A 26,275-nucleotide genomic window follows, 5' to 3' on the forward strand; every position below is an offset into this window, starting at 1 on the left:
CAAGCTTAATAACAATGAGCAAAATCAAAGCATGGCACAACTGAAAACCTGCCTAGAGTTTTAAACCGACAGGTTGGGCAAGAAAAGTATAATTCCTCTGGAGGAGCTGCAAAGTTTCACAACTCAGGTGGGAGATTCTGTTTTGAGAGGGCAATTGTTAATTCACACTTGAAAATTGTCTTTTACAGGTACTCGGCATCCAGTTTGACTGAATTGCGCTAAATTGCGGCGTTCTATATTTCTGTATGTCAAAAAAAAAAAAAAAAAGTCGGAAACTAGAAACAATCCTAACAGTGAACCCTGAGGAACTAAATCTATGGACTTCGAAATTTATTCATCCTTGAAACTAAGTTAATAAACATGATTATTTTTCAACAATGGCAATTCTCTAGTGTGTAATCAGTCTAATTTTTCTTTTGCACATCCATTCCCCGCTTTCCTGCGCGCCATTGCATATTCATGCCGGCTGCCTGTGTGTGTGTGTGTGTGTGTTTGCGGCCGTGCTCGTCTCGGCGCAGAATTAATTCTGTGTGTTAATGAGGCCTGATGAGAGCTGGAGGTGAGTAGATCAGCAGACAGACACATTAGTTTTCGCTGCCAGACTCCGTTACTCTCCTCGCTCTCAAGAATCCTATTTTGTCCTCATCTGGCGCCCTGTCTCCCACAATTCATCAAACCCCATTTTCAAAGCCGCAAACGTCTCCGCCTGCCTCCGTTTCTCCTTGTAAATCACCCCCAACATGCCCAAATTTCCTCACTCCACTTTTCTTTTTTACTTTGTCAACTCTGCTCCTCCTCCATGGATGGAGGTATTTTTATCATCAGCCACCTGTGAGAGCAAAATCATTCTGCATTATTAATCACTCTACTCTGCTCCCATGACTCTCCTACTTTACACATTTATACACTCCTGAAAGTTTTTCTACCGCTCTGATATTTCTATATATAGACAGGGAGATGAAAGCTGCTCTTTTATTTATTTACGGGCGGAAAAAAACAAACTCTAATCGAATATCTGAGTGGTGAAAGCACGTCAGCGTCCCTTTGACCTCCCGATGCAGCAGCTAAATATTTCCAGGAACCATTTATCGGTCCTGGTGATCAGCTTGAGAACTTTTTTTTTTTTTTTAACTCGTATCTGTTTCTACAGAACAGTAAAAGCTTCAGGATGTTGGCAGGTCTTCTAAAATGCTTGCATGTCTCTCAGTCTTATAAATAATAGTGAAAAAATTTTAGAAATGTATTCTGGTTTGAATCTTCAGGATATTTCTATCAGAATTCATCCATTTAAGTCAAACCATGATACGACCGCCACCGTGTCTCACAGCTAAACTCTGACGGAGCGTTGAGAGTTTTCCGTTACTAAATGAGCTTTCAAACAGTAAAATAAGTCCATGTGAAGTTACCCATTTGATTATTTTATTATTATATTATTTTCCTTTTTTTTTTTTTTATTTTCTTGTTCAGGACTATTTAAAAAGATTATGAGCTTCTTTTGAGATTTTCCAAGTTTAAAATTAATCAAAAAAAGTTTCTACAGTGCTAAAACTTGCAACATTCCAAAACATATAACTACTGAAAATGCAGTGTAAATGCAGGAAGGGCAGGTCAGAGATTGTTTGTTTTTTTCAATCCAGTATCGAGTTATTAAAGGTCAAGTCCAAGTCAAATCTCCAGTCTCTAATGGCGGAAGTCAAGATTTTCTCATTAAATTGTTGACATCAGTGCAGCTCTGACCCCGCTCCGCTGTTGGTCAGGGACCCAAACGTGCTGCTCATGCCGAGGCGTAAAATTACCATGTGAAAATGTTGTAATTATCTTCCGGTCTGTCAATATTCAGAAACAATTATGTGTTAACCTTAACATTTAACATTCAATTTAGCATGTAAAAGCTACTAAAGTCTGCTTGTTGTTATTTTTGGTCCGGAAATGTAAATAGGCATTCATGCGCCAAGACACGTAAAATAGATTTAAACCTTTTCAAATTGAATTTCTGAACCAATCTAACTAACTTGTGTCTTTGTAAGGATTAAGTTAACACCTGTTTATCCCTGTTTTCATATTGTCTTCTTCTCCTCTATGTATTCTGCTAAATAGGGTTTTGCTTGTTTTCTTCTCTGAGCTTGAGAATTTTTAACATTTCAAAACAATTTTCAAATTCACAGTTTAAGTATTTTTTCTCAAATCTAGATAAATATGAAAGTTAAGGTATAAATTACAACCAAATGAACAGTGTGGTAAGCGAATTAATGTGTGTTAAACACCTTAAAAAACAAAGCAGGAAGTGCTTTTATTTTGATATTTGCCTCCTGAAGCATCCTCCAGAAGCGTCTTGGAGAAACTACAGTTCATAGTTACAGATTATTGTTAAGCTACAGCTAACATTAAGCTACATGTTATCTACGGTTTATGATGGAGCTAACATGAAGCTACATGTTAGCCACAGCTCATTAAGAAGCTACAGCTAACATGAGGTTACATGTTAGCTACACCTTATTATGAAGCTACAGCTAACGTGAAGCTACATGTTAGCTACACCTTATTATGAAGCTACAGCTAACGTGAAGCTACATGTTAGCTACAGCTTATTATGAAACTACAGCTAGCATTAAGTTACATAAATCTACAGCTTGTGATGGAGCCATCATGAAGTTACATGTTAGCTACAGTTTATTATGAAGCTACATCTTAGTTACAGCTTATTACAGCTAACATGTAGCTTAACATGAAGCTACATGTTAACTGTAGCTTAATATGTAGCTTTTATGAAGTATAATAAGAACCAGATCTGTAAATCTCTACCAGGTTTTCTTCCAGGTCGTAGCTCCACGTAGCTTCCCTTCTCCTCACAGCATGATCAGTTTAATATTTTATTTTCACCTCACTATTATGTTTTCCATTATCTTGGGCTGCAATAGCATATAAGATGTGGTTGTTGCAGTAAATAACTAAATAACTCGTGTCACAAATTCTCAAATGAAATAAAATTGACAGGGAGTCACATTTTTTCAACTTAATTTTTCACTTGTTCTGAGGCTTTCGTTAACAAGCGGAGAGGCACAGGGGAGATAAAGGAAACGGAAAACCGACCAAAGCAAAAGCCACACAGGAGAGCAGAAGTCTGGTGAAAGGAGCGCGGTAGAAATGCATCCCGCTCTCAGTGGGTCGAATTGATTGTGATTACTCAGAGAACAGAGTGTGTGATGGAGCACACAGAGCTAATAACAGAGAGAGGGAGAAGAGAGGAACAGAATGAAAAGGCACGGTCGACATCCGCCGCTCTCTGCAGCCAGTCTGTCCTGACCCCTCTGACCTAATGTGGACAAACGCATAAAACAAATAAAAAAATCTACCTTCCATATACACAGCTCAGCTATGTCTGCAATAGGTCATTTATCATGGCCCTGCTTTGATTTTGAGGGCAGATTGAACAACACTTTCACACCTGATACCCTCCAACAAGACACAAACACATTTTCCTGTGCAGACTTGGAAACAAAAGTGAGAGTTTGCTTCTTAAAAAAAGAAAAAGAACTCGTTGGAGCTGCTACGCCTCATAAATGTCTAAAGCCAGCGGAGACAGACTTTTTTTTAATGTAGGTATTCAGGTGTACATGTCTACTGTATGTGTCTGCTTCTTTCATCTGGAGCCCAGAGAAGAGCTCAGATAGAGACGAGGAGGAGAAAAAAAAAGTAATGGGGGAAGCAGGAGAGAGATGGTGTCTGCAGCTCCCATCACAACGCATTTGAAGGTGTATTAGGATTCAGGTTGGAGTGTGGGAGAGATGGTGTGTGTGTGTCAGAGAGAGAGCGAGTGTGTGTGTGTGTGGTAGATGGAGGCAGGTGATGCAAGTGAAATTGGACCGCCGCTCTCGATTCCTCGCAACCGCTCAATCGGACCGGATGTCACGCACTCCGGATGATCCCGGGGTTGTTACAGTTTTAAAGAGAGGAGCCTTTCCAGGATTAGGATTCGAAGGTTATCTCAAAATCACAAACGAATTTGAAAGCTCAGCATTCGCCTAGATGTCAGCATCCTTCCTGTAGTTGGTTCCCCTAGCAACAGAAGGTCTGAGCCCACACAAAACATCTCTCTCTTGCTTTCTGTGTGTTCTTACTGTTAAGATCTTCTTTTAGAAGAAACTAGGTCAGCCAAACAATTGCTAAAATCCAAATGTTGACAACACATTTAGTTTTTTTAAGAATTTGTTGTTGTTTTTTCCGGCGCTAGTGGCCTTTATTTCAAAGTAGTCTGACGGGAGGGGGCAAATGAACCGAGAGCGGGAGTCAAACTCGGGACGGGCCGCGTCGAGGCTTGTATTTACGGGGCGCGCACTCGCTAACCGACAACACGTTTCTAGAACTTTCTTTTCATTTAAAATGCTGGCGACCTGTAAGACGCATTGGGATGTAGACGCTGTCGGTTTATTTTAGGCGTCACTTCGAGTCAAATCCTGTGTACACGCCGCCGACTAGGTGAACCCGAACAGGAAGTTGAAGCGGCGGCAGGAAGGTCATAGTTCACCTTGTGTGTCTGCTGTAGCTTCGACCTGAAACGCGCGCCAGTCGCCACCATAACAGGAAGGGCAGGACAGACCGCCGGCGGAAGTGGAAGTGGAGGGTGCAGGAGGTTAAACAGGGAGGCGGCGTTAAGAACGACTCGCTTGTCATACCTCGTTTGCATTTACAAAGAGAAACATGAGATGAATTTAGTCAATTTTTGTAAATTTCTTTACTTGTATTTTAGGTGTTAAAGAGCTATGTAAGCTGCCCACGCTGCTCAACTAAGTTATATCAGGTTTGACATTTTGGTCTTGGATCTATTTCTGTGGAAGCGATTTCTGCCCACACAGCTGTGCTCTGTATTTAGACAAACATCAGAGCAATATGCATAATCTGAATGTTTGCTGGCATTCATTTGCTTGTGTTTTTTAAACTCCATTGTGGGACTGTTGTAATTACTAGTATCACTTGCAATTTGTGCACAGCCCTCTCATTTAGAGTCATGATTCCCCCTCCTCTAACAGTGTCGGGAGAAAACTGCAGCACATCCAGGAAAAGAAAAGAATTACATTTCAAGTTTTTTACAGCCTGGGGATCGTTGAGAGCAGTGATCCTCCTCTCCAGCAGCATCGATCTGCGGTCACTTCTGTTTCATCAGCGCATAAAGCCTTTTTGGTGTTTCATCCTGTGAGTCAGATTTGGAATTGGTTGTGTTTTAGTTAGCTTTCCCGTCTTTTAGAGGAGTCGTGGCACATGGAGCTCACAAGAGGAGATGGCACACGATACTGGGTCCAGGAGAACAAAATGGTTTTTTTTGCTGTCATGGAAAGAGAAAATATGTCACTAATCTGAGGCTGTGTTTCAAAGAATGAGTAAAAAGTCTCGAATTTCCCAGTCCACATCTTGCCGTTCATATGCTGGTCAAAAAGCATTTAATTGCTCCATTTTTTGTGTTTTAACACATATATTCATATATTAACAAGTTTCAGATCTAGCACGTGTTATGGATGTTTTTGTTGTTTTTTTAAAAAAATCTGACAATTTCTTGGTTTCTTTTACTAAAATATCCAATGTTTGGCTTAGTAGAGAGAAAAAGAAATCATAGCAAGATGTCCATCCGTCCGTCCGTCCGTCCGTCCGTCCGTCCGTCCGTCCGTCCGTCCGTCCGTCCGTCCGTCCGTCCGTCCGTCCGTCCATCCATCCATCTTCTTCCGCTTATCCGGGGTTGGGTCGCGGGGGTAGCAGCTTCAGAAGGGAGGCCCAGACTTCCCTCTCCCCGGCCACTTCTTCCAGCTCTTCCGGGGGAATCCCGAGGCGTTCCCAGGCCAGCCGGGAGACATAGTCTCTCCAGCGTGTCCTGGGTCTTCCCCGGGGCCGCCTCCCGGTGGGACGTGCCCGGAACACCTCACCAGCGAGACGTCCAGGAGGCATCCTGACCAGATGCCCGAGCCACCTCAACTGGCTCCTCTCGACGTGAAGAAGCAGCGACTCTACTCTGAGTCCCTCCCGGATGACTGAGCTTCTCCCCCTATCTCTAAGGGAGAGCCCAGCCACCCTATGGAGAAAACCCATTTCGGCCGCTTGTATCCGCGATCTCGTTCTTTCAGTCATGACCCAAAGCTCATGACCATAGATGAGGGTGGGAACGTAGATCGACCAGTAAATCGAGAGCTTTGCTTTTTGGCTCAGCTCTCTCTTCACCACGACGGACCGGTACAGCGGCCGCTTGACGACAGACGCTGCGCCAATCCGCCTGTCGATCTCCCGCTCCCTTCTTCCCCCATTCGTGAACAAGATCCCGAGATACTTAAACTCCTCCACTTGGGGCAGGACACCCCCCCTGACCCGGAGAAGGCACTCTACCCTTTTCCGGCTCAAGACCATGGCCTCGGACTTGGAGGCACTGATCCTCACCCCGGCCGCTTCACACTTGGCTGCGAACCGCTCCAGCGAGAGCTGCAGATCACGATCCGATGAAGCCAAAAGGATCACATCGTCCGCAAAAAGCAGAGATGAGATCCTAAGGCCACCAAATCGGATCCCTTTAACACCTTGGCTGCGCCTAGAAATTCTGTCCATGAAAGTGATGAACAGAATCGGTGACAAAGGGCAGCCCTGGCAGAGTCCAACTCTCACCGGAAATGAGCCCGACTTACTGCCGGCAATGCAGACTCTGGTCTGACACCGGTCATACAGGGACCTGACAGCCCGTATCAAATGGTCCAGTACCCCATACACCCGGAGAACCCCCCACAGGGCTCCCCGAGGGACACGGTTGAACGCCTTCTCCAAGTCCACAAAACACATGTAGACTGGTTGGGCGAACTCCCATGCACCCTCCAGGACCCTGCTGAGGGTGTAGAGCTGGTCCAGTGTTCCACAACCAGGACGAAAACCACACTGCTCTTCCTAAATCCGAGGATAGCAAAATGTGGTTTTGAATTTGTATTTAAAAGTTGAACCTTTGGTGCTTGCAATTTCGCAAATTTGGAGTCACTTTCCAAACATTTGGACACCACTGTTCTAAGCATTGTTGATTTTGAACAATGGATGAACAAATGCAGTCCAGACATATTTTAAAAAACCTAAAAACATTTAGTTCAGTGGAAAAAAACCCCAGCTAACATTAGCTACTACAGTTGTTTATGGCAACTTTTATTCAGTTACAGTGCTCTCCTGGTCATTTGGATCTTATCAGTCACTATTTCTTGTTTCTATTGAGTCTTACCCAAAATGGTGCAGTTGGTTTCACTGTTACCTTGCAGCAAGAAGGTACTGGGCCTGGATTGTTTCTATGCATGCATGAGTTTTCTCCAGGTACTCCAGCTTCCTCCAGCAGTCCAGAAACATGACTGTTGGGTTAATTGGTCTCTCTAGATTGCCTTGAGGTGTGAGTGTGTGTGCTGGCGTGTGTGTCTCTGTGTTGCCCTGTGATGGACTGGCGACCCGTCAAGGGTGTAGCACTGAATGACAGCTGGAGATGTGCACCGACCCCCGCAGCGACTCTGCAAGGATAAATGGGTTTATACAACTAATGGACGGATGGTACCTGAAATCTGTCAACACAAGTATTGCTTTTTTCCTTCTAAATAAGAACATAAATGCAAACTTAAAGCACTGACCTTTATGTCCGGAACGGTTTTAGTATAGATTATGTCAAAAATATTATTCATTTACCTAAGAGGCAGGTTAATCTAAATTTTATTTCCAGGGTCAGAAAAGATCTTTTTTTTTTTTTTAAAGTTTTTTTTGTTGATGAGAATTCATGCAGTCAGTAAAGTTACAGTTGTCTTCTTAACAGAAACATCCATGAAGCTTATTACCTCCCAGAAATGTAATTGGCAGTAAAATATACCTCTGACCAGGCCTGTCAAAATAACAGATTTTGCTGGACGATAAATTGCCCCAGAAGTTATTGTGATAAATGTTAGTATTGTTTTTTAGACCAATTTCAGGTAATTTAACAGCACAATGATGCAAGAACACATTGTCAAAGATCAATGTCACTTTAAATTTTAATGAACGTTTAACACTGGCACTGGAAGACATTTTAAATATCCAAAATAAATAAACAAATCAACAGAAGCAACAAGTAAAATGAATTATGAAGTCTCTGTACACAAAATGGTTCTTCAAGTAAAGGGGGCGAGTTGAGACCAAAGTACCAGATGGAAGACTTTTGTCATCCAGATTTTGGTGGAAAAAAAGAAAGAAAAGAGAAAAACAATAAATCATGCAAATGGAAATTGCTGAGCTCGTTTAAATTCACCATGCGACAAATTGATTTATTGCGACGGGCCTACCTCAGAGTATAAAAATATTTAAAGCATCAGCTGAAAGTTGGCACCTACTCTCCTAAACGCCTCAATTTAACCTGGTTTTCTTAAACTTTCTGTCACTTTCCGCCTGCAGGTGTCGTTCTTTCTGTTCATTGTGTTTGTGGTCTACACCATGCTGCCCTTCTCCATGAAATGGGCCGTCATCGCCAGCGGTATCACCTGCCTTTCACACACGGTCACCCTCAGCGTCTGCCTGACCTCCACCGCTACAGAACTGGAACCTCTGGTGTGGCAGGTAAGACCGATACTCGTCCGTCCTCGAGCCTTCGCGCGCGCAGGTCAGCCGTATGAAGGAAATTGACTTTTTAAAGAACTTTCTGCCTCACTCGCAGACGTGAGGTGACTGTGTCGTGAGCTCGCCATTTGGGTCTTTTGAACACCTGGATGATTGTGCGGCCGCTCCATTACCTTCTCTAAACATCGCTGCTGAACGTACGCTCTGCATAACTAGAAACGATGGCAGAGTATTTTAGACAAAGTCTAGGTCAGGGGTGGGCAACTCCAGGCCTCGAGGGCCGGTCTCCTGCAACTTTTAGATGCATCTCTACTTCAACACACCTGAGTCAAATAATGAGGTCATTAGCAGGACTCTGGAGAACTTGACTGCATTTAGGAGGTGATTCAACTATTGAATTCAAGTGTGTTGGACCAGGGAGACATCTAAGAGGTGCAGGACACCGGCCCTCGAGGACCAGGATTGCCCACCCCTGGTCTAGGTTATGAAGTAGCTGACCCATCACGACGCAGCAAATTCAGACGTAAAGTAATCTCCAAGAACAATAACGTCTCTAAGCCTGAATAAAAATGGCTAATCATAAGGGTGCACATGATTGTGCAGCACACGCGTCTCTGAAGCTGGCACCCGCTCACACACGCTTAGATGCTCTGCAGTCAAGCCTCACAGCAAACACTCTGATAGCACTCTAATCACGGTGGCTCTTCTCAGTCTTGTAGACACTGAACGTCTGCATCAGCCATAAAACACACTCAGAAACGTTCATTACTGAGTGAACAAGGATAATCACAGCAACAAGGATAATCTATTGATCCGCGGATCCTCTTTTTAAAAGGCTTGAGGTTTGGGTAATGACGGAGAGCTAACACAAAAGTGTGTTTTCTCCTGCTTTTATGAGGTAATAATACACCCTAAGTGGACGGCAGAACACAGGGGAACATTTCAGGCGCGGACATAAACGCAACGCGGATCGTATGCTGGCAATCTTTTATGGCTGCTGAGTTGATGTATATGCGGCGTGTGTGTGTGTGTATGTGTGTGGCAGATCCTGGCCAATGTGATCATCTTCACCTGTGGAAACCTGGCCGGGGCGTATCACAAGCACCTCATGGACCTGGCGCTCAGGCAGACCTATCAGGACACCTGCAACTGCATCAAGTCACCCATCAAACTGGAGTTTGAGAAGCATCAACAGGTACAAAGTCCAAAATCTAGAGTTTCAAAGAATGGATTGATGTGGAAGAATGATTTAAAACTGGTGCAAATTCTAATTATTTCCTGTAGCGACTAAATATGGCAGAACTCTCAGCTTTTTATTAAATGTTTAGATATAGTTTTACATATACTAAAGTTAATTTCTGTTTTGTTTTAGTGTTTTTTTTTCATGTATTTTTATCGGATTAATGCAGTGGAAATGCATGGACTTAATGGCCTCAGAAAACCTCTCTGAAAAACGTTTACCATACAACAGGAACTGTACGCATTGTGAAATTTGAGCTTAAATTTGAGACTATATTAAGTCAGAACGCAGTCACTAACAGGGCAGACTTTATTCAGCAGAAAAACCAACACTGCAGTGGGTGTAATACTGAACTCTATTTGTGGAAGTCAGATTTTCCAGGTTCCCAGGTGAAAATGCAACAGGAACACCTGAACTCATCGTTCTGAGTTCAGACCCGAGTCCCATTCCCAAAATGGGCGTCTAGCATTCAAAACAAAAATTTTAAGTGTAAACTATTTTAGTGTAGCTGATAGTTTGTCCCTTATGAAACCAGTGGAAATTATAACTACACATGTTTTTCCTTTTCCTTGTGTTTGAACTCAAACATTTGTCGGTAAATTATCACCTTTTATTACCACAACAGTTAGCAAAATCCCACTTGTTTTATCATATGCAGCTAGAAAGCTAGCTCAATAAGTTGTATCATGGTTACTACACCCAAGTTCTGAGACAAACACAAGATGACAATAGTCTTGGTGTATTAGCTGCTAGCTAGCTAGCTAAATAAGATTAGCTAAGTCTAATTGTAAATTGAGAACCAGCTGATTTCACAGCTGATAGTTTTCACAGTAACTCACAAAGCACAACTCTACAATCCTCCCCATATCCAAAGCAGATAACTCTATAGGGTTTCCCATTCTTATTGTTTCCTATCTGCCCTACACTATAAAGAGCCAAATTAAAATTTAATCGCATTCTGGTTACTTGCCAATTCACACTACTTCAAAGTTTCGTCAGAGAAGGGAAGTTGGTAGGTCAGCCATGTCTTAAGTGGCATTTTGCTGTGACATTTGCTTGACGTTAACGTCTTTGTCGTGACATTAGGTATTGTTCCCGACCAGGGAAGTGACATATAATATTACACAAATAATTGATGGTCTGCTCAGAGGTGGTTCACTATGATGACCTTTTATTTTTCTTTTTGTCTAACCCTTACTATTGACAAAATAAGCAATTTTCCTACATCAATTCAGGACAGCATCATATTAGCAGCATCAAACTAAACATGCCAGCTACCTTCTGCTATTTTGTTCTCTATTTCACAATACATGCCTACAATTCTAGCATATTTGTGTTGGCTTTCTCTCACACCAAGATGCAAATCATTAACTTTTTTTCCTTGGCATATTTCTGGCATATGTTTCTCTGCAATAGTTTGCGTGTGGGAAGAAGCGTGTGCATGTTAAAATTAGCGCAGATACATGCAAATGCCGGTTCGTGACTTCACAGAGCCGAATCTCATTCAACAGCTGACTACAGATCTTATTAGTTCATTAGTCAAACATACAATTAATAACACTACAACTCTTCAGGCTGCCATACCCCCTCCTGCTGCGCGCCGCGCTCAAACTGCTTCAGTGCTGAATAAGTAAATAAGGGAGGGTGGTGCGCCTTTCTATTTTTAGCGCATCCCCTCAAACCGAGCCCCTCTCCAGACTTAATCCGCTGCTGTGTTTTAGGAAATGAGCCCGTGGTGTGTGAACAATGTAATGACCCTCTTTCACTGCGAGCTGCAGTTGTGTGTCATAGCTGAGTGAAGCTGACACCCCACCCACCTCAAAAAATTCAGCAAATAGTCTGAGTGGTTAGTGCTCCGTTAGTGCAGGTTTGTGCCGTTAAAATTTTCGTTTGTGCAGCTTTCGTTTTCGAGATATTAAAAATTATATTTTAGGTCATCCAGAGTTCACCATCCCCCCATGTTGCTCCAAAACAAACCAAACTAGGCTACTTCGTTAGTGCTCCGTTTGTGCAGGTTTGTGCAGTTAAAATTTTCGTTTGTGCAGCTTTCGTTTTCGAGATATTAAAAGTTATAATTTTGGCCGATGACGTCACCATCCCCCCATGTTGCGCCAAAACGAACCAAACTAGGCTACTTCGTTAGTGCTTCGTTAGTGCAGGTTTGTGCAGTTAAAACGGACGTTTGTGCAGCTTTGGTTTCTGAAATATTAAAAGTTATAATTTTGGCCGATGACGTCACCATCCCCCCATGTTGCGCCAAAACGAACCAAACTAGGCTACTTCGTTAGTGCTTCGTTAGTGCAGGTTTGTGCAGTTAAAACGGACGTTTGTGCAGCTTTGGTTTCTGAAATATTAAAGATTATTTTTTAGGTCATCCGAGTTCACCATCCCCCCATGTTGCTCCGAAACACACCAAACTAGGCTACTTCGTTAGTGCTTCGTTTGTGCAGGTTTGTGCCGTTAAAATTTTCGTTTGTGCAGCTTTCGTTTTCGAGATATTAAAAGTTATAATTTTGGCCGATGACGTCACCATCCCCCCATGTTGCGCCAAAACAAACCAAACTGGGCTACTTCGTTAGTGCTCCGTTAGTGCAGGTTTGTGCCGTAAGCTATCCATGCATACATCCTCTCTGCTTTGCATCGAGTCAACATTTTATATGAAACCTGAACATTAATTTACTTACCTTGTTCAAAAATCAAAATCAGGGTTGGAAAAATTCCAAAGATGACTCTTTCAAAACGATTTCTTTCAAACTGCTAGAATAATTTCAACGAGAGGCTGAAATTACACTTGCTCTTCCGCAAAAACAACACTCGCTACAGTGTGGGTGGAGCCAATCACAGTTGACGTTGTGTGAGAACTTTGTCAAAGTTGGCAAAACATTTTACGTGCTTTTAAAAATCCTTGAAGATCACGCATATACATTTAATGTCAGCAATTGGATGAAATGAAACTCGTTGCATTTAAAATATATTTACTAAATATTAAGTACATTACTTGGATGAACTTTGTTGAACCAATGACCCTGCCATGCACTTCCGGTTTAACTCTGCAAAAACTTTATTTGCTCAAGAAACTAGCATGTTAGCTATGGATTTTTTGTTGTTGTCGTTTTTTACCCTTTTGCTGCATAATCAGCAGAAAGTAAGTCAACAATGTGAATATAATTGTTGAAACCACCTCCGAAACCAAAGCACAGTTGAACAGTCGTACAAATACACACATTACGTTACGGTCACGGCCGCATGTCCTGTCTTGACAGGATTCATTTATTGTGGAGAAAGTTATATTGGTGAGAAAACATTACTATCTAAAAACATTTCTTGAAATGAGACAAATTTCTTCTTGTTCGAAATCTTTATTGAAGTTCAAAACAAAAGAAGGTACACATTGTACAACAGCTGAAAATCTGCAGAATTTAACTTACACAATAACATACGAAATTAATAACTGCTTGCTTTGTGGTTATGTCCAGAGCAGGCCACAGTCATCAATTTAGGTGAAGTCAGTTGGCGTATGAAAGAAAATTATGTAATATCTCATGATGAGCAGTAGCCCAGTTTGTTTTGTTTTGGCGCAACATGGGGGGATGGTGAACTCGGATGACCTAAAAAATAATCTTTAATATTTCAGAAACCAAAGCTGCACAAACGTCCGTTTTAACTGCACAAACCTGCACTAACGGAGCACTAACGAAGTAGCCCAGTTTGGTTTGTTTTGGCGCAACATGGGGGGATGGTGACGTCATCGGCCAAAATTATAACTTTTAATATTTCAGAAACGAAAGCTGCACAAACGAAAATTTTAACGGCACAAACCTGCACAAACGGAGCACTAACGAAGTAGCCCAGTTTGGTTTGTTTTGGAGCAACATGGGGGGATGGTGAACTCTGGATGACCTAAAAAATAATCTTTAATATTTCAGAAACCAAAGCTGCACAAACGTCCGTTTTAACGGCACAAACCTGCACTAACGAAGCACTAACGAAGTAGCCTAGTTTGGTTTGTTTTGGCGCAACATGGGGGGATGGTGACGTCATCGGCCAAAATTATAACTTTTAATATTTCAGAAACCAAAGCTGCACAAACGTCCGTTTTAACGGCACAAACCTGCACTAACGAAGCACTAACGAAGTAGCCCAGTTTGGTTTGTTTTGGCGCAACATGGGGGGATGGTGACGTCATCGGCCAAAATTATAACTTTTAATATCTCGAAAACGAAAGCTGCACAAACGAAAATTTTAACGGCACAAACCTGCACAAACGGAGCACTAACGAAGTAGCCCAGTTTGGTTTGTTTTGGAGCAACATGGGGGGATGGTGAACTCTGGATGACCTAAAATATAATTTTTAATATCTCGAAAACGAAAGCTGCACAAACGAAAATTTTAACGGCACAAACCTGCACTAACGGAGCACTAACCACTCAGACTATTTGCTGAATTTTTTGAGGTGGGTGGGGTGTCAGCTTCACTCAGCTGTGAGTCATAACTGCGTGCGATTTGCGCGTGTGCGCGTCACAGGCAGCTGCTCGGTCAGCAGCGTGCGCGCGCCGGTCGCGCACACATGCTCTCGCGCTTGCACACGCGCGCCAAAATTGAGCTCAAAACAGCCCCTCCATCTGATGCATCTGGAGAAAAATTGAAATAACGAACTTCTATAACAGAGTTTCATATGCTCTTATGTTTGAATCTGCTGTACAATACAGTAACTATTGTGTTATTTTTAGAAATACCAAAACAATAAGGAACACGTACCGCTTATTTCGATGCCAAAGGTCTAACTGCTGGATTCAGTTTTGTGTCACAAAAGGGGTTTATAATTATCTAAATATTTTTCTTTCAAGAAATCAGAATTTGATATTTCTTTAAACTTCAGCTGTCTTTCTTTCTTTCTTTTCTTCTTTTTCCCGTTTTCCAAACCGTCACGCTACCTGACTCCATACTCACACAGCTTTGCTCTGCCAGACAGGCTGCTAGAATAATTGGTGAATATACTCTATTCTCATATCCCCCTCTCAAAAAGGCGGATATGATTGTATAGGGAAAGGCTGAAAGTGTAAATGAAACGAAAATCCTCTGGCCTAACGTGGCTAAATCCCTTGTTATAACTGTAGTTGTAACAAAATATGCTGAAGTGGAAAACAAAGTGTTGCAATTCTTAGGATAGTGACGGAGAAAACATGAACAAATGTGGAATAGTCGATAGTCCACTGACGCAACAAAAATGTATGTAAGAAGCTCTTGAAAAAAAGCAGCAAACTCCATGTCGATTTAGACATTTTAAAAAGCTCTAGATTTTATAGACCAGTATTTATTGCTCTCAAAATGATCCTGTAGGCTTAGTGGATAAAAAAAGTTTTCAGTGGGATAAATGACTGTGCTGTTATTAAATGTAGGTTTTTTATTTTGATGATGAAACATTACAGCTCCAGTCCATTCAATGCGGCGTTCCACAAGCTTGTGTGTTGAGACCTAAACTTTCTCATTCATTTGGGGAATGTATTGAAAAGTAGTGGCTACTGTTGAAGATGACTCTAAATTTAAATTGTTGTTGTTGGTAGATTTTATAAAGGTTATTACAGAAAGTATGGTGTGTAAAATGGCTAAGAAGAAGTGCTAAAAAAAAAAAGAAGAAATAATCTGGTGAATATAAAAGTAGCCAAAATGAGTAAAGATTGAGTTTCGATAGGAAGGTTGTTTAGGGATAGGTTTTTAAAAGTTAATTAGGAACATAAACGTGTATCTAGGTCTCATATGTGCTCCGTGGAACGTATGAAAAACCACTGCAATATTAAAAAAAGCTAAAAATTTAATAACGACGTTAACAATTTTAATTTGACAACATTTCATATTTAGTTGAAGACAATACATTGTTATTGACCAACACCAAAAATTTTGAAGACTCGGTTGATCTAATTTTGTGTAACCCTCGAAATTAGAATTGAAAAGATTTCACAAAAGTTTCTCCCAATCAATCAATAAAATATAATTTTATTATTACTATTAATACACGGGCCCTACATTAAAGCAGGTCTGTGTTTGATTGCATGGACAATCTGCAGCGCTTTAAGAAAAGTATTCATCCGTTCATCAATGTGAGAACGACTTTACCTCCTGTGAGTCACTGGCAACCTGTTTGCATATTCATGCTTCTGGTGCGATAAAGATTTTGAGAGTGTGGGTGGAAAGAAGGAGTACCTGGAGAAAACCCACGCGGGCAACGAGAACATGCAAACTACACATCGGAACATGAGCCAGGAGCGGTGCTGCTGTGAGGCAACTGTGCAAAGAAACACGGCTCTACCACCTGGATTTCACTTCTGCTTCATTGTTAAGCCTCACAAAACTTGATCTATGACTCATTCCACACATACCAGATGCACCGAAGGCATTAAACAGTCTTACAAATTCTGAGGAGATTGGGGGGGAGAAAAGAACAAATGGTCAGATCTGCAGCGGAGAGTGATGTGGTTAAAAACTGGAATAGCCAGTGACTGGAGAAAAGCGTGTTTTGCTTGAAATATGAATTTCGAGGGTGCAGATCTGTCATAAAAAGTTAATCACAGAAGAACAGCGGAAATACTGAAGGAGCGTTTAGTTCACCGCTACAGTGACTGACTTACTTACACACATCGCTTCATCCATGCTTTTTTCCCTTGCCCTAGGCAGGGGTCAAGATGCATTTAATTGAAGTAAGAATTAATATTTAAACTGGGAAAAAATATGTTTCTCTTGGTTTTCACCCTCATTACCAGCAGATAATGAAAAAAATCAGAGTGCGGGGTAAAATAGTCATCGCTCTTCTGATGTCGGCCTCCAGTTCTTCCTGATAAATGAACCCCAATAAGCCACGGTTAGAGAGAATTAATGATGGCGCCATATTTAGGAGGTTAAATAATTAGAAACTGAAGTGAGAAACAGAAATGATGTATAAACTGAGTTTGCCTGTGGTGGATCTTTGTGCTGAAATCATTAAAACACCGTTGCAGTCATTTGACTTTTCTGTTGGAGAACCTTTAAAGTGAAAAAGATTTTGTGTTTGTGAATATTTTTAGGCTCTGAAGAAAATCTACAAAATGTCAAGAACAAGGTCAGACTATGTCCAGTAAACTGTAAACTTTTCTGCAGCTTTGATTTGTTTAATTTCCAGCTACAAAGCGTTAATAACGGTTCAGTTCAAAAGATAATTTTCTGTCACAGATGATATAGTTCAGTTTTTTTGTAATGATTTTAAGCAGCATTTTATTATCTATAAAGCTCAGAAGCTAAAACACTCAAGCATGAAATGGATAATTCACTAAACAAAAGTTGTTTAAAACTACAGTTTCAGAAGAAAACCACGTATCATTTTCCACTTAAAGGGGCAGTGTCATGTCAAAGTCAACTTTTTCGGGCTCCACATCATGTTAAAATGTTATTCCCCCCATCATAAACACACCTGGAGTGTTGCTTCGATTATTCCATAAACGTTTGAGAAATCTTTTGATCTCCATGGCAACCATTCAGGTGTGCAAAACGCCTGGTTGGACCTAGCTCCGCCTTCAAGGCGCAACTCCTCCTTGGAGCTGCAGTTTCAAAGCTTCCTCTTCACAGAGCAGCCCTCCCCTTTTCAGCTCCTTCAGACTAGCCAGCAGCAATTAGCAAACCCCTGGTGGAACTGCGCATCAGCTGAACTCGTTATACGAGCTTCTTCTCAGGAGAAAGAGTAGGAGTGTTTAAAGACACAGGGGCCCAATTTCAAGGCATTAAATCTGGAAGTAAAATGTTTTTTACTACTACATATATTTGATATATGTAGCATTTTTAGAACAACTGAAGGTGACACAATTACTTGTTTATGCTACAAAATGGCAATATGTACCTGGAAAACACATTAAACAACTTTAGCAATGTATGTGCTCCTCTCACACAACATACAGCAACATGAGAAGTTCTTGATTGTGTCACTGGTGTAAGAGATTTTTTCCATGTGTAGGAAAACTCTTCAGACACTCTGATGCGATCTGTTTGGACCTCAGTAAAAATATGATTTTTTTTGTAATCATTGTAGTCAAATGGGGAGCTGGCAGCATAAAATTCAATTATACTGCTGACGTGTAAAAGCCTAGGTCTTGGTTTTCCACACTCAATTCCAGTTTAATCTGCAGGATTTCTCGTTGAGAGAAACGAGAGCTGAATGTTTGACGTAATGGTGCGTATTCAAAAAGAATGATCCGGATCGGTTTGGTCCCGTCTCTGCCTGTCCAGGAGCGCTTACTGCTGTCCTTGCTGCCCGCGCACATAGCCAGAGTGATGAAAGCCGAAATCATCCAACGGCTGCAGGGTCCAAACTTCGGTCGCACCGAGAGCACCAACAACTTCCACAACCTCTACGTTCAGCGGCACACCAACGTCAGGTACGGCTCCCGCTTCCTCCACCTGCTTCCTCCACACATAATAAAGGTTATGATTCTCTGCTCTCATCTTGGGGGCTTGATTGCTCCATCCTGTCCTCCCTTCGCCCCATCATCATCATCATCATCACCACTCTTTTCTCGCCACCTTGTGTCTGATTCCTCTCTACCTGCTGTTAAATTTGGATTTCTCGCCTTTTATTACTTTTTTTTTTTTTTTGGCATCCATTTCCTCGCTCATGTTTCCGCTCCTATCTTTTCCTTTCCGGTCATCTCCTCTCGTGTTCTTACCTCACTTCTTTTCATCGCCATGGTGAAGTTCAGCTGAAATTTAGCCCCTCCCGTTCTCCCGTTTTACTCTAAGGTCACTTTACCAAACAGAAAAGGAGCTTTTGTCCTCGCCTCTCAATGACATCCCTCTCTGTGCGGCGAAGGTTTATCGTCACAGCACAGAGGCCACCAATCTTGGCTCACGATGAGAGCAACAGTCCCCGGAAAACCTTTTCTTTTTACGTCATCCCGGAGCTTTACTCAAGAGGTTGTATTTCTGTCCAACTCCAGCCTCAGCTGGGTTTATGGGTGAAAGCAAAGTGTCCTCGCGTTGATCTCGCTATTATTCCTCCATTAATAACAAATTCTCATACGGTCCAGCGGGGAGAGGAGGCCAATTTCTTTTCACACTCAAGGACACGCGCACATGTCTGTGTTGCTTTACTGGGATCTACGCTGCCTAACATGCTTTTTCTTTTGTGACGCTGCTCAAATTCCTTTCTTTTTTTTGACGACAAGCTGGGTTTACGGAGTGTCGTCTGGTTTAAGCTACAGATGATGACTGAGCTCCTCTAAAATGGTCTGAAATGGGGCCAATAAAACGTTCTCTGGTTCCCACATTTCCTTCTGTCTGCTAAGAGAAGCAGAAAAAGATTCAGAGTAACGCATAGCAACACAATACAGTACAGACATACAGCGATTAAAGACTCAGCGTAGTGCACACACTGCAGAAACACAACATCTTACCAAGTGTTTTTGGTCTAGTTTCTAATGAAAATATTTTAGTTCAATTGAAATAAAACTGACTAATGACTAATCAAATATTACTTGTTGATATTATAGACAACAGAGCTTGTAAGTTAATAACTCTTTAATGTTGTTGGAAAAAGTCTCAACAGAAAAATGTCTTGCTATACATTGGCTGAAACAATCTGCCAATGAAAGAAGGACTTTTTTCAATCAATATTAAGGAATTACTGACTTAACAAAAGCTAGTATACTGTATCTTGCTAAAAAGTTACTTGTAAGTTAGTTTTGACTTATTTAAAGTGTGCAAAGATATTTGCGCTACAAACGACACCAAAAAATATTTGGAAATATTGTGTGCTTTTGCAGTGGAATATTTATTTAGGAATCGTAATGTTGCATAAATGTTGATTTGATTTAATGAAGTGACCGTGGATATCAGCAGATATTATGTACTAACATAAGAGGAAACATAAAAAGGAAAACGAGACATTTTCCTGTCAGAAAAACTTTATGCTCACAAACAACAACCGCAGTCCCAGTCACTAGAGCTATCGGTTGATGTTGAGGCATTAGCTGAAGTGTTCCCCTCCTTCTTTGGTTTGTCTAATCCCCTACGGCTGAGATTTTTTTCTTCAAAATTTTGGGGCCAAACAGAAACATTACTTTTGTTACGCTACTAGAAATCAAGCAGAGTAATGCATGTAATTTAGTTTCAGTTCGCCAAGTGAGAATCTTTATTCAAATCTCACCAGAAACTGTAAACATGCTGGTTTTGGGGTTTTATTGTCTTTTATCCCCTAAGAATCAACTCAAATAGTGACCATTTCTGAAAATAAGCAACTAAAACACGTATGTTTTCATAACATCGCTATGTGTTGTTTGTTTCTACTTTCTGCAGCATACTCTACGCCGATATTGTGGGCTTCACTCGGCTGGCCAGTGACTGCTCCCCTGGTGAACTTGTTCACATGCTGAATGAGCTGTTTGGCAAATTTGACCAGATTGCTAAGGTAAAACAACTTCACATCACACACCTACATGTCTTGTTTTCCAGTCAAATGAGGGATCAATTTCTAAACGTCACATTTCATCTAAACAATATTTACATTTCAGGTTATTGTTGCATATTATGACAAGACTTTCTGTGTGCTTGTCCGGGATTGAAATGTAAGGATTTGATGAAAAAACAGATTTTTATCGCTGATTGAGGTTTTAAGAGCTTGAGGTAGATGTGTGACAGTACACACATGTAAGAAAAAAACTTTTGGCACATCTATTAGGGACGATTAAAGTTTCATTTTCATTTACATTGAAAAAAGGGCTTTTTAATGTAAATTAGGTAGCTCTTAATTACTAAATTTCTCATGTCAAACTATGACAACCTGAATGTAAACATCACTGGTTCTGAGAAAAACAGGCTAAAGTCCAAATCCAGCTGCCTGCTGCATTCAACCAGATCCGAATGCAGCATGAGATTTTCCTAGTCTCAGACATTCAGACCAGAAGTCAGTTTTCCCAACAGTTGTTCTTCCATGGTGCGTTCAGGTACAGCTGGTAACCAGATGTCCACTCAGTTCTGTATCGGCTGCTTTCTGTAATTCTAAAACATGCAGATAAAGTTGAATTATTGTCAGATTATTTTAACTTTCTTTGTTCGTGTAAAAAAAAAAAACTAATAAGAAAAAAAATTTTTTTCATTTAACTATATGAAAAACGTAGCGAACCATGACTTTAGATCCGAAGTATGCGCCGAATCGCCATTTTAAAATAATGGATGTTTCAGGCTTAATCAAGTGATTTTTGTTTCTATTAACCCATTATTCAATCGCCGTATCCATGTTTTACCCTCTTCAGGCGGGGGGGGGCCAGGGATGGGGGATCTCAGCTTTTCACATTGCGAGATGCGGAGTCGACTCTGGACCGGCCGGGTCCAGTCAGAACGTATTAGCTTATCCGACTGCACTGGGCTGATTATAAAACAGCCTAGATGACAATTTCTATTTCCGACCAAAAGCCGTTTGGGCCTTGTTATCGTCCGTTCTCCGAGCCCGGTGTGTATGTGCGTGTGGAGGCGGGGGTGTGTGCGTGTGTGTGTGTGTGCAGGATGCCCACAGTGAATACCAGTCTCATGGGTGCTCAGCTATAAGTTGAGTCAGGCTTCCTGAGCTTTGTGTCCAGTTTCTATCTCTTCCTGAAGCTGCAGTTACATAAAACAAAACAAAATAAAAGCTCCAACGGTGAGCTGTTACTCATCCCACATGTGGAATAAGAGCTAATGTGTCGTGCGTGTGGGCGACTAATTTTTTAGGCTTCATGGATATGACTGCAAGAGTGCGAGTGCCGAGTGGAAGTGAGGAGTAAGATGAAATGCTAGCCACTAATAAAGGCGTCTAATCAATGCGGGTGTGGTTTGTTTGACTCGTTCTTTAAGGAAAACGAGTGCATGCGGATCAAGATCCTGGGCGACTGCTACTACTGCGTGTCCGGACTCCCGGAGTCGCTGCCGAACCACGCCAGGAACTGCGTGAAGATGGGCCTGGACATGTGTGAGGCCATCAAGTAAAACACCAATTCCACCCCCCGCCCCACCACCACCAACCTCACCAACACCCCTTCGCTCTCCCGCTCCTCACTCTTCTTCTTCTTCTTCTTCTTCTCCTCCACAAACACAAACAAACAAACACGTGCCTGTTAAACAGATTGAGCAGAAGGAATGTCAGATTAAATTACAGTTCTGTTTAAACACAGGGTGAATTCAACATGATAAGCCTCTGAACCGACAGTAAAAATTCAAGCAGATGAGTACATATCGTGGTTTATGTGTTTATTGTTTTCTTGCCCTCCGTCTCTCGTTCATACGTAGAGATGCGCATTATTTTGACGGACAGATGTGTTTTTGGCTGGCCAGCGCTGACCTTTAATCACAGTCGGCAATTAGTCCCCACAATTACAAAGCAGTTTGTGGATTTCACTGTTGCTTTTTTTAATTTTATTGTCCAACTGATTTTAATTAGATTGTGGACAAAAAAAATGTTCTGTTTGGTGAGGACTCAAACTGCGGTCTACTTTGGCCTCTGATGTGTTTTTTTTTTATTGTTTATCAGAACTACTTTCAAAGCCTTGCAAAAGGGTTAATACTCGCTGAACTTTTTTGTTGCAGCCACACACTTCACTGTAATGTATCTGGACTTTATTTGTCAGACCAAAATAGAGCATAATTGTGAAGTGGATTGTTTTCCATTGTAGCTTTTGCTGGATTTGTAAGCACACAACTAATAATCCCCTTTCCACTATACAGTCACAGCGCAGTTCGACCCATCTCAGCTATATAGTCTACACGGTTTAAGGGTTCTTCCATTGCAATTGATTATCAACTTTAGCGGGTGGGGTTGTCATAGCAAGGCGTTTCCAGAGTCTGAAAAGCATCGAGATGTGATCTACAGGTGAAAAGTAGCTTAAATTAAAACGGGCATACAGCATCTTTTATTAATTCTTACGCTTACTGTCCCTTTAAATAAACTAAACTTGTGACACAAACAGAACGCAACGCAACAATGGAGGACATGGAAGCTCTGATGAACAGTCTGTGGCTTTTTTTTTCAAAAAGAGGAGGACAGCCAGAAAAAGGTCGAAACTCTCTGGAGAAGTTTTTACTTTACGAGCCGCGGGTCGAATCCTTGTAAGCGAATCGCTCTTGTTGCGCCGTAGCCAATCAGTGCTTACTCCACTTGAGCAGCGGCGGAGATTGGATCCAATCAATCACATCCCAGATGATTTGCACCTGACTCACCCTGCGGTTACAACAAGCTGAGAGGCGTTAAACAAAAGCTAAAAACGGGAGAAGTTACACTGCTAGCTTAAGTGTTGGTCTAAAACCGAAATCAGTAAAATCTTTGTTAAAATAAAATGTTGCGTTGGATCACGTTTGGACACAATGCCAATGGGTTGAATTTTTCAGGGTCCATCTAAACTCTACTCCAGAACTCCCATGATCCTCTTGGTTGCTTCTCTAATTAATTTGATCCTGCCAGTTTAGGTGGCCGACCATATCGTCTTCGATTTTTCAGAAGATGAACTGAGCAGAGCCCTGAGAGACGTTCAAAACTAAAGTTCTAACAAAATACATTGAAGTCTGTGGTTGCAACATGAAGGGGACTTGAACACACGATTCATCCTCTCCTTGGATGTCGCCCTCCGGTGAAAACAGAGGTCCGTTTCTGCTCTGTCCCCCCTCCCCGTCCACAGGAAGGTCCGCGACGCCACCGGGGTGGACATCAACATGCGCGTCGGCGTCCATTCCGGGAACGTCCTCTGCGGCGTGATCGGCCTCCGCAAGTGGCAGTACGACGTGTGGTCGCACGACGTCACGCTGGCCAATCACATGGAGGCGGGAGGAGTGCCGGGGTGAGAATCCTCAAACGGACGCAGCAATTTCACAGCAGTGTTTGTTCGTAATTACTGTGCAACCATTACGGTGGCCCCTAAAGGACAAACTCCCACTGAACTTGGAACATGTTCAGTGGGACTTGGAACATGAGACAAGTCTGTTTATAATTACACTTATTATAGCATTTTAGTAAATTATAGCTACCTCAGTTGACTAAGCAGCTCTGCATTAGTTATGTCGCCATTAGGTCTGCCTGCCTGGTGCTGTAACAAGCTCGTGAAAATTGGCCGGTGGGTCGGTATACGCTTCTCTGAAAATAAGCTCTCTAGTACCGCAGTGTTGCCTCACCGGGCTGCTAATGGTTTGTCTCCTGCTAAGAGGTATTTGGAGGGGAGGAAAAAATAATAATAAAAAAAATAAAAACCCACATTGGCTGAAAAAAGTAAAAACAAAATGTATTTCCATCTTCTCCTAACTGTGCGTGCGAAGGTAACAAACAGAGATGAGAAGGGAGAACTGCAGGCGGGAGTGGTTCGAAAGCCGGCGAGCAAACGACCTATTTTTTTGTTTTGTGTTGTTTTCATAAAAGCCGTCAACAGCACGGTGACGCAGGGACTTCGCCTCTCATTATGTGTCCGCTCATTCATCTCCAGGCGGGTCCACATCTCCTCGGTGACGCTGGAGCACCTGAAAGGCTCGTACAAGGTGGAGCCCGGAGACGGACAGAGCAGAGACTCCTACCTGAAAGAGCACAATGTGGTCACCTACCTGGTCATCAACCCCAAGGTGAGAAGCCGCCGCATGGATCCATTGGCCCATTGGAAACTCACCTACCAGTGTCACAAGTCTTAACCTGTAACAATGAATATAAATGACTGGAAGACTAATTATCTCCAGTGGAGGGAACAAAAATAACTAGCTACCTCCATGCAGATTTATTCTGTTGTGTTTGCCAACAAAATACAAAAAATATATAATTTGAGAGCAAATCAAAACAAAATCTTTTTTGAGGTGGAGTTGAGTCGGCACAGTACAAAATTAAGATACCATTTCAAGACTGAATCTGAAACTAAAGTATTGATCAACTAATATTGATTCGATGCCGACTTGGTATCGATGCTTTAGATCAATCCAAAACCAAGGGCTTTATTTTTGTAAGTGATTTCATTTTTCATAACTGTGAGAAGGACTCATTCAGCTGGTCTCCTTCTCAAATCTAAGCAGAAATAAAAAAATAAATTTGAGTTGAATATTTTCATTTTTTGAAATTACTCATCTTTTGGGCACATTTAAAAACCTTTTTTTCTTCTTCTTCTTCTTCTTCATTTGCAGCTCTAGACAAGTTATATTTTCTCACTCTGGGGCAAAAGCTTTGCTTTCCATGGTCACATAAAAACCCAATAAAACAGATGAAATCGTGTGGCTGTGATGTGATAAAATGTGGCAAACTTGTACAACGTGCTGTAATTATACGGTTTTGGGTAATTATAACAAGTCAAAACAGCCAAAAAGCAATCTCCCTCTGTACATTTGGACACCCTCGGTAAGGTTAGCCCAGAAAAAAAAAAACACAGACTAATCATCTCCACCCTTCCTCCTGCTCTCAGACGCGCCGCTAATAAACACAGACATTGTCAAGTAGTGGAAAAATAATAGAGTGTAGCAGTGACTAAATGTTATCAAATGTTGGCAGGTGTTTGGTCAGTCTCTCGGCTCGGAGAGGATTATGTTTACGAGCGCGCTCTCCGCTGCGGGCGCAGTGAGAGGATTGTGACATTGTGCAGCTCCTCCTGACAAAACAGGACATTAAGGTCTGATTGGGGATATTTAAAGGACCTGACTCTTCTGTGAACTGTCCATGGAGAACATCGCTTTTTTTTTTTTTTTTAATAATTCCCCTGACATCCAGAGCGCGCTCAGATTGTTTGACTTGGCAACAGACAAAAAAATAAATGAATAAATTTAGCTTTAACCGGAGCGTAAATTGGCCAAAATGCACACTTTCTTTCTGTCTCTAAATAATGAGCAGGAAAACCTTTTTGCCTCCTTCAGGCGGTCTCTGTCCACCCTCTATTTAATCTGATGCATTCAGTTTATTTACACGGCTTACGTTTATCTTTTCCTTCTTCTTCACCAAAATGTTGTCACTGTAATTAATAGATTTTTGCACATGTCCACTGAGCTTTTTTCTTTCAGTATTCTATCAAGTATCAAGACAAGGCTGCAGGTGCTCTCTGACATTTTCATTGAGCCCAGTCCAAACATGGTGCCCGTACCACAGAAGGTGTCATCTCTGCTGTCACTGTCATTAAGCATCACTGTTGGAGCTGAAAATAGCCTCAGCCGGACTTTTTTTTTGCATGCGTGTGGGTGTGTGTGTGTGTGTGTGTGGCTTGCGAGCAATTAAAACGCATCGCCCGAGGTGCAGCTCTTAATCCTCCGCAGATTCAACTCGAGTGGAACTCTCTTTGTTAGCAGAAAAACACTCGTCGCCAAAATAAACGCCGGCCGCTGCGTCATTCGCTGCTGAAAAAAAGTGTTTAAAGTGGCTTAAAACCACTGACAGGCGAGTGGAAGGTGTGGAAGGCTGTCAAACGTCCCCGGCTTCCCCCTCTCCCGGCTCACTGTCCTTCTCGCTTTTACGCCCAAAGAATC

General features: G+C 41.9%; 1 protein-coding gene across 3 annotated transcripts in view; it reads left to right on the forward strand.

The window, feature by feature from the left end:
- The window catches only part of LOC102219843 (adenylate cyclase type 2), a 67,659-nt gene that overhangs the window by 14,419 nt on the left and 26,965 nt on the right, over positions 1-26,275 (forward strand). For all 3 annotated transcript variants that reach the window (XM_005809095.3, XM_023344735.1, XM_023344736.1), the window contains exons 3-9: positions 8,416-8,577; positions 9,623-9,772; positions 18,068-18,216; positions 20,132-20,243; positions 21,665-21,792; positions 23,479-23,637; positions 24,274-24,406. In XM_005809095.3, coding sequence (XP_005809152.2) covers positions 8,416-8,577; positions 9,623-9,772; positions 18,068-18,216; positions 20,132-20,243; positions 21,665-21,792; positions 23,479-23,637; positions 24,274-24,406 — 993 coding nt within the window. The remainder of the gene's footprint in view (positions 1-8,415; positions 8,578-9,622; positions 9,773-18,067; positions 18,217-20,131; positions 20,244-21,664; positions 21,793-23,478; positions 23,638-24,273; positions 24,407-26,275) is intronic.

Source organism: Xiphophorus maculatus, chromosome 13 (assembly GCF_002775205.1).
Source record: "Xiphophorus maculatus strain JP 163 A chromosome 13, X_maculatus-5.0-male, whole genome shotgun sequence".
NCBI lineage: Eukaryota > Metazoa > Chordata > Actinopteri > Cyprinodontiformes > Poeciliidae > Xiphophorus > Xiphophorus maculatus.